Source organism: Aotus nancymaae, unplaced genomic scaffold (genome assembly GCF_030222135.1).
Source record: "Aotus nancymaae isolate 86718 unplaced genomic scaffold, 86718_ANA_hifiasm-v0.15.2.pri h1tg000041l, whole genome shotgun sequence".
NCBI lineage: Eukaryota > Metazoa > Chordata > Mammalia > Primates > Aotidae > Aotus > Aotus nancymaae.
The window spans coordinates 38,104,920-38,118,762 of NW_026988455.1; the positions used below are offsets into that span (position 1 = coordinate 38,104,920).

The window sequence follows — 13,843 nt, forward strand, 5'->3', positions numbered from 1 at the left end:
GACAGGGAAAATTTACATATATATATATATATATATTTTTTTTTTTTTTTTTTGAGACGGAGTTTCGCTTTTGTTACCTAGGCTGCTGGTGTGCAATGGCGCGATCTCGGCTCACTGCAACCTTCGCCTCCCAGGTTCAAGCGATTCTCCTGCCTCAGCCTCCCAAGTAGCTGGGATTACAGGCATGTGCCACCACACCTGGCTAATTTTTGTATTTTTAGTAGCCACGGGGTTTCACCACCTTGGCCAGTCTGATCCACCCGCCTCAGCCTGGGATTACAGGCGTGAGCCACCGCGCCCAGCCTGATTTCTCTATTTTTAGTTATATATTTATTATTTATCTTTACCTTTTTCCAAGTTTTCTAAAAATAAAAAAATTGCTCATATTTTTAATTACAAACTTTTTATTTTTAACAAAATGAATGAGATCAGCCATCCAGTTGTAGATATGGGACACACTAGGTAATATCTGTAGACATATATGTCTTCCCTATTAGACTCAGGACCCTCGTGAATGATACTTTAGGTTATTGTTCCTTGGAACCCGTGTCTAGCGCAGGGCCTAAAATATGAGCTACATTTATTAAGAAACGTTTGTTTAGCAAATGAATTCTGAATATGGCCAAAAACCCAAACAAGGTAACCCTGATTTATCCTCCAGATAATACAAAAATGACTAGGATCTCCCTCTAGCATCTGCCCAAGGACTTCCCTGTTGGGGATGTGCTGATCAGCCAGAAAGATGCTATTAGCCTGCATTATAGCTTAATGTCCCTTGCTTCTAATATCTTCCAGTGAGTCCTTTGTCCTTACTCACCTAGCTCCTTTCCTTTTAGTATTGTCTACTGAATTGAGCCACGCTGTTTTGCCCAAACCTTGCTCTGAAAGAAGCTATAAGAAAAACAGCTAGGGAAAAAAAAAAGAAAAACGGCTAGGATGTTCAGTCTTGTATTCTGCTACAGATATCCAGGCCACTCCAACATTTTAAGAGAACCCACAGGAAAAATCTGTCTCAAATCTCAATGCCATTAAAATACCTACTTTTCAGAACAAGTAACACATTTTAATTTTCTGAGCACTATGAATCTTGAAATCTTTCTTCTCTCTGCTTGCAGCTGAGAGCCAAATCTGCAGTGACCTTACTACATGTCTGTCTATTAGCTAGCTTTTCCTCTTGTTTCATCTTACTATTCTTCCCTTCCTCTAGATGACCTTGCTTTATCTTTATTTTTCCCTCTCTCTCAGATCATGTATATTTTTAGAAGACCTTTTGGCATGAGGTAGGGTATAAACAAACCATAAAATTAAATACAACCCCAAGCCCCCAATCCCATGCTGTCTTTGGAGATTTTTATCCATGTAGCTTGCCTGCAGGACAAGAACGTAAAACTCAGCACCACTCTCCTTGCTGTACCAACCAGGGGGTGACCTGTATGTGCATTTGTGACAAAGAAGGTCTGAGGACCAGAGGCCCCTTCCTTTTCACTTCCTGACCACCGGCTCTAAAATACACATGACCACCAATGTGAATAGAGCGCTATGACTTAAGGCAAATGATTAAGAGTGCAGACTTCAAAGCCAGACCACCTGGGTTTTAATCTGCCTGCTATATCCCCCATTCTAACTGCTGACTTTACACAAGTTAAATAACATTTCTGCACATCTTTATTTCCCCATCTGTGCAACAGGAATAATATAATGGTACTGACCTCATAAGACTGTTGAGAGCAGCAAATGCATTAACACATGTAAAAGTGACTAGACCAGTAACTAACACACAGTAAATGTGGTACCATACTATAACAGGACACTCCTGTTTTTGTTTTTGGTTTTCTGTTGAGACTGGGTCTTGCTATGTTGCCCAGGCTAGTCTCAAACTCCTAGCCTCAAGCAATCTTCACACTTCAGCCTCACAAAATGCTGGGATTACAGGCATGACCCACTGCTCCTGGCCATCGCTTTAGTTCAAGTCTGATTCACAATAATGTTTCTCACTGTAAATTACTAAACTGACAAACCCATTTCTATGGTAACTTTGTGCCTGAATCTCATTTATAAATTAATATTGATTCAAAATTTCCTATATCCTGAATCAAGGACCAGAGAAAACAAATTAAAATAAAATAAAACGCAAAGTTCCTTCTAAACACCAGTCATGTTTAACCATAGCTTTCTGATATGAGAAAGCAGGTTCCTGGGAATGTATCCACAATTAGTAACAGGATGATCCCTAAACCCCTAAGTGTGAATGAATACACAAGCATACACTACTGTGTGCACACACATATACCTGCCAACGTCCCTCCATTTTCAACACAGACATCATTTAATATGCCTGAAGAGATTTAAAAAAAAAAAACTCAAACTATTTCTCAGGGCATTCTTTTTTTTTTTTTGGAGACAGAGTCTCGCTGTGTCGCCCAGGCTGAAGTGCAATGGCATGATCTCGGCTCACCACCAACTCCGCCTCCCAGGTTCAAGCAATTCTCCTGCCTCAGCCTCCTGAGTAGCTGGGATTATAGGCAAGCACCACCACGCCCGGCTAATCTTTGTTTTTTTAGCAGAGATGGGACCTCACCATGTTGATCAGGCTGGTCTCCATATCCTGACCTCATAACATGCCCGCCTCGGCCTCTCAAACTGCTGAGATTACATGCGTAAGCCACCGCGCCTGAAAAATAACGTATTTCAACGGCAGCTGGTCAGAAAAAAATAAATAAAATATTGTTTAGCTATCAAAGAATAACTCTGCATTGTTAGATATTTGAAGTCCTGATTTGCACCTGAGTTTAGAAAGCTACCTCATACATATGCACTTTTTTTTTTTTTTGAGACAGGGTTTCACCAGGCTGGTCTTGAACTCCTGACCTCGTGATCCACCCGCCTCGGCCACCCAAAGTGCTAAGATTACAGGCGTAAGCCACCGCTCCCGGCCTACATAAGCACTTAAAATGGAAATTTCTCATCAGATTCCACACCTAATGCAATGCAGAGCCCAACTCTAGCTGTGCCCCATCTTTGCTCAGGGCAGAGCCAGTCTCAGCAACTTCCTTCCCACTCAGCCCACCAAGATGTAAGTCCTCAATGAAGGACTATTCCACATAAGTACGTACATGATTATCAAATAAAGAAAGTTCATACTCCAACTGTAGGAACGCAAGGAAAGAAAAATAGTTAAGTATGAAAGCTGTAGAGTTTAGGAAGATCAAGGAAAAAAAATCACTGAAACTCTAATCTCTTGCAACAAAAGTTACTTCAAAATTTGTTGTAAATGGATTAAATTTCAGCATTTCGCTATACCGAAATTACACGAGATGGGAAGAAAAAAACAAGAATACGTCGGAGCCACTTATCTTCCATTTCCTGCATTTCCCTTAATTACCTACCCAAACGAATGCACCTAAGAGTTGTTACGGTATTGAAATACTCAGTCCTTTCTAACTACCTACCCAAATGAAAGCGCCGACGAGTATGTTAGTTTTTAATTAGAACACTTCTGTCTCTTTTATAATTCTCTTATTTCTGCATATCACAGAAAATATTCTAAGAACAGAGCAAAAGTGAACAAGGACAATCCGCCAAGAAAACTGCTTTGAGAATTTAATAATCTCAGCCCTCTCAGGTTTAGCTCGCCAACGTCTTTGGGAGAGCGAAGGAAAAGATGATACAGCTACACTTCCGAATAGCAACAGCTGAGATTACTGCCGCATCCTAGATTCTTTCCACAGGGAGCGCGAGTCCAGGGTTTTCTAAACGCTCTTCCCAAGATCCCGAGGTCAGTTTCCAAACGCGGCTCCTCGGTGAAGTCCCGGAGGAGGCTCACTCGCCCACCCCACCCTGCAAGCATTGCACTTCCCGTTCACTCTGGCCGGTCAGGAACCCTAAAGTGACAGTGACAAACACTGAGAAAAGAGGAAGCGGCTAAAGACCATTTCAAGACATTTTTTAAAGGGAGATCAATGGCCCTGTCTTTCCGGAAAACTTCCATGGGACGCTGCCATCAGACCGAAAGTTTCAGTGAATGACAATGTTGCAAAAGTGAGGCTGACTCCCCTTTAAAATATATATTTTTTAATCTTCGAAATCCTCTTGGTATCAAATCGATCCCTGCCCCGTAACAGCGACCGCAGCAAAACTAAGAGCCCCCATCCCGCTGGGGCGGATCTCGGAAGCCAGGCTCGGGGCCGGGTGCGCGCCGGGTCCTCCCTGCCAAGCGGCATAGGAGGCGCCGGCACCGCGGCGTCTAGAGGACCCGGCAAGCGCCTCCCTCACCTCCCTCACCTGGTTTGACTGGTTTGGGTGGCGGCTTCGACATCTCGCTTCCTGGAGCTGCAAATCCTAAAGGCCCCGCAGAAAAGTCCACCGCTTGCCGCCACCTGGCACTCCGGGCACCCCGAAGTTTCTTTTTGTCTGGCTTACAGCCGTGCGCCTCCCAGGTCCGGCGCCCACCCTAGGCTGAGGGACGAGCGGACGCAAGCAGAGCGGCTCCGCCGAGTGCCCCGCCCCGCCCCGCGGCCGCCCGAGCCGTCGAGAGCGCGCGCCGGGACGACGAGGAAGTGGACGCCGCCTCGCCGAGCGCTAATTGGCTCCCAGACTGGCAGCTTCGCCGCAGCGGGAGCGCGGGCGGCGCGCACGGCGGTGGAACCGGCGGGAGCGGAGCGAGGGCGAAGCGGGCACGTACCACGGCCGGCCGGGCCGCGCGCGCCCCCGATAGGGAAGGGCGGGAGCGGGGCAGGGGCGCGCGCCAGAGGCCACGCTCGCCGGAGCGCCGCCCCAGCGGGGACTGGAACCCGGCGCTGAGCCGGGTGGAGAGGGGCCTCCGGTGGCCTCCCCTACCTGGCACCCCTCTGACCCGGGAGGGTCGTGGGCCTCTCTGGGAGCGAGCTGCGGGTAGCGGCGCACTGGGGACAGGCGCGCGCTTGGCCGTCGCCTCTCCGCTGTGTTTGGGAGGACTCGAACTGGCGCCAGGTGAGTGCCTACCTGCTCGCCACTACCGCGCCGCGCCGCGCCGCGCCGCCTCGCTGGGGCCTGGAGGTGTCTCTATAGGGTTTCTGTGCTGGAGCCCGGGACTTGGTTGCGCCCTGAAAGCCTTGCCGGGACTCTTGCCACCTTCACAGAACTGGTAGATGGCCTGCCGAGGAGGACGTGGACTCCTGGTGGCGTGGTGCTCTGGCGCCCCGGAAAAATCCTGAAAATGGGAACGCTGCCTCCCAGAGACCGCGCAGTTGGGAGAAGTCGCCAGGGTCTTGACCCTCGCGGCTCGAGAAGGTCTCATTCTTCTAGTGTTGGGGTGATGAACAACCGCCCGCCTGCTGCCTGTTATTGTAAGGCCTGCTAAGAATTTTTATTTTACGTTTTTTAATGGCTGAAAAGAAATCAAAAGAAATATACTCTGTGGTACGTGAAAATTACATGAAATTCCGATTTCAGTGCCCGTTAAATTTTACTGGAACACGGTCACGCTCATTTGCTTCTGTGTTGGTCTGTGGCCGCTTTCGCATTACCCGGCAGGGTTGAGTAGCAGCCGTCAAAGCCCAAAGCATTTCCTGTCTTGCACTTTACAGAAAAAGTTTGCCGACCTCTGACCTAGCGGATTCAATCTTCGGTGGGAGGAAAGAACTGGAGCACACAAGGAAGCCAATAGCATAAATTCAAAGTAACAGTCAATATGGTAAACCAATTGTGTATTTGGGGAAAGAGAAAACTATTTACAAAAGAACCTACATAAATGAAACCAACGGGGGAGGGGCATGAATGGTGTTTTCAAAAACCCCAGCCTTGAGGGATTTGTTTACCAAAAGGGAGCAAAGTTTAAACAATAGTAGGAAAAGGCTGCCCTATCTCCTGGAAGAAGAGATTCAAAATAGCTGTGGTATAGAATACAGAGTGACAAGTCCTGGAAACATTTTCCTCTTTGTAAAATAGCGGACTGTCCTGTAGATACATTTGAAGAGCACATTTAGCAGGAACATTGTCATCAGTCTTTCAGACTATTTGCGTTAGTGAGTTGCCCTCTTCTTTACGATCTGCTGATTCTGCACATGCCACTTCTGAGCATTCTGCAATTTAGAATCCAAAATGTAAATATTTAGTAGTGAAATGAATTAAATATAATAAACACATATGCATTATGGAAAAATCCCAACATTTTACTTAGCATTAAAAAAAGTGGAAAAAATAAAAATTAGTCATTTTAGGTTTGCTATTGGCTATTTTAGTTTGTTCTTCCACTACGCAAAAGCTCTCTGCTGTTGAGGAAAGGTTTGCATGCTCTTGAAAAATAAACGACACAGATATTCCATGAGATTGAAGGTGGTGTGTATTCCTAGTGATAGGCATGCCCTGAAATGATGGAGCTGGCAGTTCAAAGGGTTGACTCTTAGGACACGTCACATGTTTTAACAGTTTGTACGAAACTTAGATTTGCTTCATGAAACCTGGCAAGTCATAATTGCAGGCTTTTAAAATTTGATTTGGTTTTGTTTTTGTTTTTTGAGCAGGTGGTTTTGGGGTTGTTTTTTGTGTTTTGGTTTTTTTTTTTAAGATAGGATCTTACTCTGTCTCCCAGGCTGAAATGCAGTGGCACAGTCACGTCTCACTGCAGCCTAATAGTTCTTAGAGGCCATAGGCAATTAAATAGTAGAACGTGATGTGGAGGTGGACAGAGCCAGGCCTGAACTTGGAGCTCACCTAAAGCTGCCCTGTGCGTCCACACTGTTTTTGAAATAAATGGCTTCAGTGATCGCTAGGCCCACCTCCCACCCCACCCTAGTCTCTTAGCCCAGTCACCTCTCTTGTCTCTTCATGTTCCAGTTTCTCACCCTTCTCATCACATTGTCACTTGCTCATTGCTGATAGGGTATGCCCAATATTTACCCAAACACTGCCTTTGACGGGCCCAGACTACTAACTAATGTAGAACTGGGAGTTCCTGTTTTGGTAAAAAAAAAAAACACAAAAAAAATTGCATTTGACTGTATCCGAGAGATTTTATAAGTAGGGTTTTTTTACTCTATCTCACTCCTGGTTCGTGAATGCAAGTAACGCCCTCAAGCCTATTTCCCATGCCACAACCATGCTCACTTGTTATTTACATGCCATTTAATTGATGCAGTAGCCACACATGTAAGCATAGATGTGCCAGTTAGGATGGGCACCAGTAGTCTTTTCCATTCTGTGTGCACAGCAAATAGATGCCCCATCAATAATACATCAGTAAGAATGACATCAATTATACATCAGAGCCTGACAATTAAGCTAGCATATGTGCAACACCCTTTCTTTGCTATTAGTAATAAAGTGCTTTTTAGCAGCTTGGAGTGATGGAAAGAAGTCAACTCAATTGTTTTAATTTCGTATCTGACTTTTCTGCTTACTATCTGTGCGACCTTAGGCAAATCACTCTATTGTCTAAGCCAGTTTCCACTTTGGCAAAATGAAATGGAAACCAGTATGAAATGAAATGGAAACCAAAATGAAATGAAAGGCCAAGAAATCTCTAAAGTTACATTTCTCCAAGTTTGAGAATTTATGCTTCAACAAGCTATCCAAAAATAAGCAAGATGGAGGCAAGGAATGATAACGTTTTATGAATTTTTGTTTTATTTGGTCAAGTGAAGATATCACTCTACCACCATCTACTGACAACATAATTTGTAAGAACATTTATCACCACTAAAGTGAGATAAAGAGCAGCCTCGCCCTTCCCCCCCCCCACCGAAAAAAAAAGGCTAGTTGGCAGCATGGAACTAACATACCAAAAAAGTAAGAACAGGGTAAAATAAAATTCAAAAGCAGAAAAATTATAACATAAAAATATATTTTATAATATTCATTGTATGCAGTTGTTCCCTCAATACACCTTGGAAATTTGGATGGAGATGTATATTCAATAACATAACTTTGGATGAAATGCAAATATCCCACTTGTTCTGCTATTTTATTTTATTTTTTGAGACGGTCTCACTTTGTCACTTATGCTGGAGTGCAGTGTCCCAATGTCCACTCACTGCTACCCCCGCTTGGGGGCTCAAGCAGTCCTCCCACCTTGGCCTCCAAAGTAGGTGAGACTACAGGAGCATGCCATCATGCCTGGCTAATCTTTTGTATTTTTGGTAGAGACAGGATTTTGCCATGTTGCCCAGGCTGATCTCAAACTCCTGAGCTCAAGCGATCCGCCTGCCTCGGCCTCCCAAAGTGCTGGGATTATAAGCATGAGCCACCGTGCCCATCTGCTGTTTTATCACAGTCATTATTGAATTCTTGTCTCACATAGACTTGTTAATAGAAGTAGACCCCAGTCTTAAGCAATTGTACTCAGTGTGGAATATTCTGGATAAGCCAAGAAGTCAGGCAACAATAGCCCTCTCCCCAATATGTTTTTTTCTCCATAACTCCAGGGAGAGTGTGAACACAGATCATAGGAACTGGAGCATTGCTGGGAGCCTCCAGCTTGGCAGCCACTTGCCCCCAGCTACACAGCCTAGGTCCCTGACCACCCCCCTGAGCAGACAAGAATGAAGAACAGTGACCATCAGGGATGACCTTCAAGAGCCACTATTCTAAGGTTACCTCCAACCATGCTTCACCTTTTCACTGAGTAATGAAAAATGGTCCATTGTAATAACCAAGGACTGCTTTAGTGAACCTTAGGGAAGCATGTATGAAACTGTCCTCTGTCCCCTAGACCAAAGGTCCACAAAACAGCAGCCTGTAGCTTAACTTGGCCCTCTGCCTGAACGTTTGCAGTTTCATGTAGAAAGCACTGTAGAAATCCAGTTAAGGGAAATGATAGCCCAATAAAAGGGACTTTCATTCTTTGTCATTAGTAGACCTGTTTTTTAAAAATTATGATTATATATTGAATTTCATGAAAAATTTGTCAAAATGTTTTTTCTCTTGTTATATAAGTCCATACCTAACAACCTAGATTTTGCCTCTTGGCCCACACAGTGTCAAATACTTACTATCTGGCCTGTTTCCAAAAAAATGTACCTAGCCAGGTATGAGACCTAGGCTTTTGGGTGAAGAAATAGTGTCCTTAAAGGGTATTAGCTTCTTTTGCCTGTTGTTAGCGGTGACTTTCTTCCTGTCTCATAAAGAGAGAAAGAGGCCAGCCCACAGGGGTCCCTTCCTCACTGATAATGAGTCATACCCAGGTGACTGAATCGTGCAGGTGGAAGGCAACCTGGCTAAGGAGAGGATGAAACTTCATATAACACACTGTGGCCCAGCAGCTCTTCCACACCCAGAAAACAGATGTTCAGGGGGAAGTGCTCAGGCAGCTCACCTGATATTGAACTGATTGACAGGCCCTGAGCACACTCCAGCTGTTGGCACTCATTGGTAGCAGGGGAAGTGAGTGCAGTGAGGAATGTGGATAATGCAAGGCTGGGCTGAGAGGTCACTGCCATCCTCCCCTCTCAGCTGGTGCTTCTAATTTAGGATTCTTTTTTTTGACATCTTAATGATATGCATTTGATTTTTTTTTTTCTTTTAGGAAATACTAGGAAGCTGTGATTTTCAAAGCTAATTATGAAAACATTTATCATTGGAATCAGTGGGTGAGTAATTTTGCCACAAACCGCTCTTTAAGATACTGAGGATGTCCAAATGGTGATTCTGTGTGGATGCAGTAGGGGACGGAGAAGCAGTGAGGATTCCGTAGTCCTGGGGAAGAGCAGACTGCTGTGGAGATCAGTAGAGTGCTAGCTTCATTAATGCCAACAAGAGATGGAAGATGGAAGAGTTTCCTATAAACAGAGAAACAGAAGAGTCAGTCAACCATGTTAAGTACTTTCCCATTTATTTTGTGGAGCTAACACCAGAGGCAAGGCCTGATTGGGCACTGCTTTCGTTCAAGATGATTTATCATTCTCTATATAAGTGTTCCTCCAGCATGACAGAGGAGAAAACTTACTGTTTCTTTCCAGCTATGCCCAGCTTCAGACATGTGGTATAAAGAACACCCTTACCTCCATTCCTTTCCCCCATGTTTTGGGTGGCTTATGTCCCATGTTGACCAAGCTAACCCTTGTGGCCCTGGATACACCTCTCTTTCTCTCAAACATGTTCTAAATTATATGGTCATCCTATCTGTGGTCCCAGAGGCAGGCATGCAAATAAGACATCAACATCAACTGAAAATGACATTATTTGTTTTGCTACCGTATTATGTTCATCTTTAAGTACATTCACATTATGTGTGACCCAATTAATAAAACATTTGAGACTATTTTGTTTATAATTTTGGGGAGATCATTGTGTTATTATATTACATTACCATAGTAAGTCATCAATCAGAAGTAAAATTGAGTGAACTAAATGTCAGAACTCTGCTTTGCCTCCCATCTAATCAGAAGAAAAGTTCAATTTTTCTCTGCAGTACTTCTCTTGTGTTTCTCTTCCTTCCCACAATCACTGCCACCATCCTAATATAGGCCATCATTCCCTAATCCCGATCTTTCCCTTCTAATCTTTCCTTCACACCTCTACCAGTTTCATCTTCATACAGAACATTTTAATTCTCTGCCTGGTGAATGATATTCAGTGGTTCCCAGTTATCTAGGACTAAATCTGAATATCATGGTATATGAAAGCCATCCATAATAATAAAGGAAATGTATCCGCCTCAGGAGGAGCAGGCTGCAGGAAAGGTTTGATACAGGAGCTCAGTGGTATCACCAAAGACAGTTTCTCCCTCTTCTATACGCCTTTCATTTGGGTTCATCTTAGAATCGGCTTATCTTTTGGTCACAAGGAGCCCTGCAACTTGTTGTTTCTTCATAGGCTGTCACTGGGTAGAAGGGAAAATGCTTCTCTTCCCCTAGGTCATAGGTCTCCCTTTGACTGGACAAGTTTGGTCCACGTACACCCAGCCACCGTGGTAAAATAGATGGGATTATATTGATTGGTTTAGGTCAGTGGGTTCTGTTCTGGAATTGAGAGTGGGATCAGTCCCAGCTGGACCTAAAAGACAGAAATGGGACCTGGAGAGGCAAATACAAAGTCCACTACAGGATCCAATGTGTGTAAATAAGATTTTCCTCTTCTCAATGTCCCAATACAGGGCCATACCTAGAAACCTACCTCACGTCTTCTTGTCCTGTGCACTAGGTAACTATCCACAACTTCCTAAGAAAGCCTCCTTTCCACTCTCTTTTCTTTAGCAAGTGTCATGATTTCTCCTTTTTTTTCTTTTAAGAGACAGGATTTCACTATGTTTTCCAGGCTGTTCTTGAACTACTGGCCTCAAGCAGTCCTCCCGCCTTGGCCTCCCAAATGCTGGGATTACAAGGATGAGCCACTGCACCTGGCCAAGTGCCTTGATTTCATTTTAGTGCTGCTGCATCTGTGAAGCTCATGCCAGATTCAGTTGTGGCAACTTTTGTTCCTGCCTTGCATCTTATGAACTTAACCACTCACTTCCCTAGGAAGTAATTATCCAGTAAGTCTCAATCAAATAATTAGTTCATAGGGAAGTAATAACTTAGTAATTATTCAATTGCAAATAATGGGGTTCTGAAGGAATTCAGGGGGCATCCATGAACCTCCAGGAAATTTAACAGAAATGTAAAGACAAGTCATTTTTCTGGGTGTGTTAGTCCATTTGTCTTGCTACAAAGGAATGCCTGAAGCTGAGTAATTTATAAAGAAAATAGGTTTATTTGGCTCAGTGTTCTGCAGGCTGTACAGGAAGCATGGTGTTGGTATGTGCTTCTGATGAGGGCCTCAAGAAGCTTACACTCATGGTGGAAGGTGAAGGGGACCCAACATGTCACATGGTGGAAGAAGGAGCAAGAGAGAGAGGGAGGTCTCAGACTTTTTAAACAGCCAGCTGTCACATGAACCAACAGAGCAAGAACTCACTCATTACCATGGGGATGGCACCAAACCTTTCATGAGGGATCTGCTCCCATGAGCCAAACATCTGCCAGCAGGCCCCACCTCCAACTTGGGGATCACATTTCTTTTTTGAGACAAAGTCTCGCTTGCCCAGGCTGGAGTGCAGTGGTGTGATCTCAGCTCACAGGCTGGAATGCAGTGGCACGATCTCAGTTCACAACTTCCACCTCCTAGATTCAAGCAATTCTTCTGCCTCAGCCTCCCGAGTAGCTGGGACTACAGGGTGCACCACCACATGCAGCTAATTTTTGTATTTTTAGTAGAGATGGGGTTTCACGGTGTTGACCAGGCTGGTCTTGAACTCCTGACCTCAGGTGATCCACCCACCTCGGCCTCCCAAAGTGTTGGGATTACAGGTGTGAGCCACTGTGCCTGGCCAGGGATCATATTTCAATATGAGATTTGGAGGGAAAAAACATCCAAACTCAGTCACTGGGGAAAGAGATCATAACCTTCAAGGGATTCTCTCAGAGTCCCACAACATAAAAAAGTTTAAAATCCATCCTGGCAGTAGACTTTTTATCACATCTCCATTATTTAACACAGACTAGTTTTATTAGTATACAACTTATCAATCCATAGTTTCCTCAACTGGAAGATTGCAATATTAGCATCTACCTGTTGCAATATATTCTCTATATGTTTAAATAATTACAGACTGCCTTTTAACTTCTCCCTAGCCCACAGTTGTGTTCAAATACAATGAGCCCTCTTGTTACCTGGCACGTAAAACTAAATGGTCCAGGAGTTGTGCATTTATTTGGGTGTTGTGAGCAAGTAGTCACTCTTTTTCCTTCTTCAGATCCTAGAACACAACATGCTGGGCATGCTTATCCTCAGGTTGGATAGCACATGCGAGAGCAAGGCTGTGAGTGTGCTGCGTGTGGTGGTTGTGGGCGTGCCACGGGAGAAGATTGAGTCCTGAGCTGTCACCTGCCCAGGATGTCTATAGTCTGAGTGTGGATCTTAGGTGCAGGCTTGTTTAAATACTTTTTCTCCCCTCTCCTCTCCAGGTCTCAGCAGACCGTCTTCTAGCTGGTCTGTCTCCTCTAAGGCTTATACAAAAATGGGGTGTGTATTTCTCATTGGCTTTAGCTAAGTCAGTGAGAAAGGATCTGATTGCTACTCTTGGTTTAACTGTATGATCTTAACAGAGATAAGTCTAGAAAATGACAGATTTTTCTAGCCAGATTGTTCATATCGTAATAAAGTCACCCCTGATCACTATTTCGTTTAAACCGAAACTTAATACCTAAACTATGGACATTTGGTATGGTTTACAGACATTTTTCTTAAAGAGGGGGAAAAGTCATATGTTTTCTCAATACATAGGATAGCACCCACTCACTTTTCCAAAGAGATGGCCCATATCCTACCCAATCATATATCATAAGGTTAAATGAGAAATTTTGTGAATTAGGTTCCTTCTACCTTGAGGCGTAAGGTATATACAAGCCATTTGACGAATGGATATTAGTTCATTTTCCCTTTTCTAGATTGTATTAGTGGATTGATCTCATCTGAGATTAAGCACAGTTTCTTACAAATAGTTGTGTAGTCGGCAGTTTTTTGTGCTCTGAACATTTGATGGTGTGATGAAATCTTGACCTTAGAGTAATAGTTTTAAGTGTATAAAATAAAATACATGAATATACAAAGGAAATTGGTTATATTGAAATATAGTTATAAAAATATTTTTAAAAACAAATTTGTGATATTGTAATATATACTCTTCTATGTTAATATATTAAATAACAATACCCAGAGGTAGGGCTAAACAATGCCATAAATCTGAAATAATAATAAACATCAATGATGCTTCAAGATATCCACCCAGCTGCAACATAATATGAAAATATCTGTGATTTCTGTTGGTGAATGTCAAGGGTACTTATATCACTTATAATTAAATGTTAGAATTCGATGAAAATAAAGGTAT

At 43.7% G+C, this 13,843-nt stretch overlaps 2 protein-coding genes across 5 annotated transcripts in view; one reads left to right on the forward strand and one right to left on the reverse strand.

Annotated features, from left to right (window-relative positions):
• Nucleotides 1-4,501, reverse strand: part of OSTF1 (osteoclast stimulating factor 1) — a 60,835-nt gene extending 56,334 nt beyond the window's left edge. Inside the window, exon 1 of the mRNA XM_012454243.3 lies at nt 4,282-4,501. Within this exon, the coding sequence (XP_012309666.1) occupies nt 4,282-4,315 (34 nt within the window). The 5' untranslated portion in view covers nt 4,316-4,501. The remainder of the gene's footprint in view (nt 1-4,281) is intronic.
• Nucleotides 4,502-4,836: 335 nt separating this feature from the next.
• The window catches only part of NMRK1 (nicotinamide riboside kinase 1), a 28,784-nt gene continuing 19,777 nt past the window's right edge, over nt 4,837-13,843 (forward strand). For 2 of the 4 annotated variants that reach the window (XM_021669243.2, XM_021669247.2), the window contains exons 1-2: nt 4,837-4,968; nt 9,500-9,563. In XM_021669243.2, the coding sequence (XP_021524918.2) occupies nt 9,535-9,563 (29 nt within the window). In that variant the 5' untranslated portion in view covers nt 4,837-4,968; nt 9,500-9,534. Of the gene's footprint in view, nt 4,969-5,059; nt 5,398-5,612; nt 5,672-9,499; nt 9,564-13,843 lie in introns of those variants that run through there. The other 2 variants (XM_021669244.2, XM_021669245.2) reach the window with 2 other exon arrangements.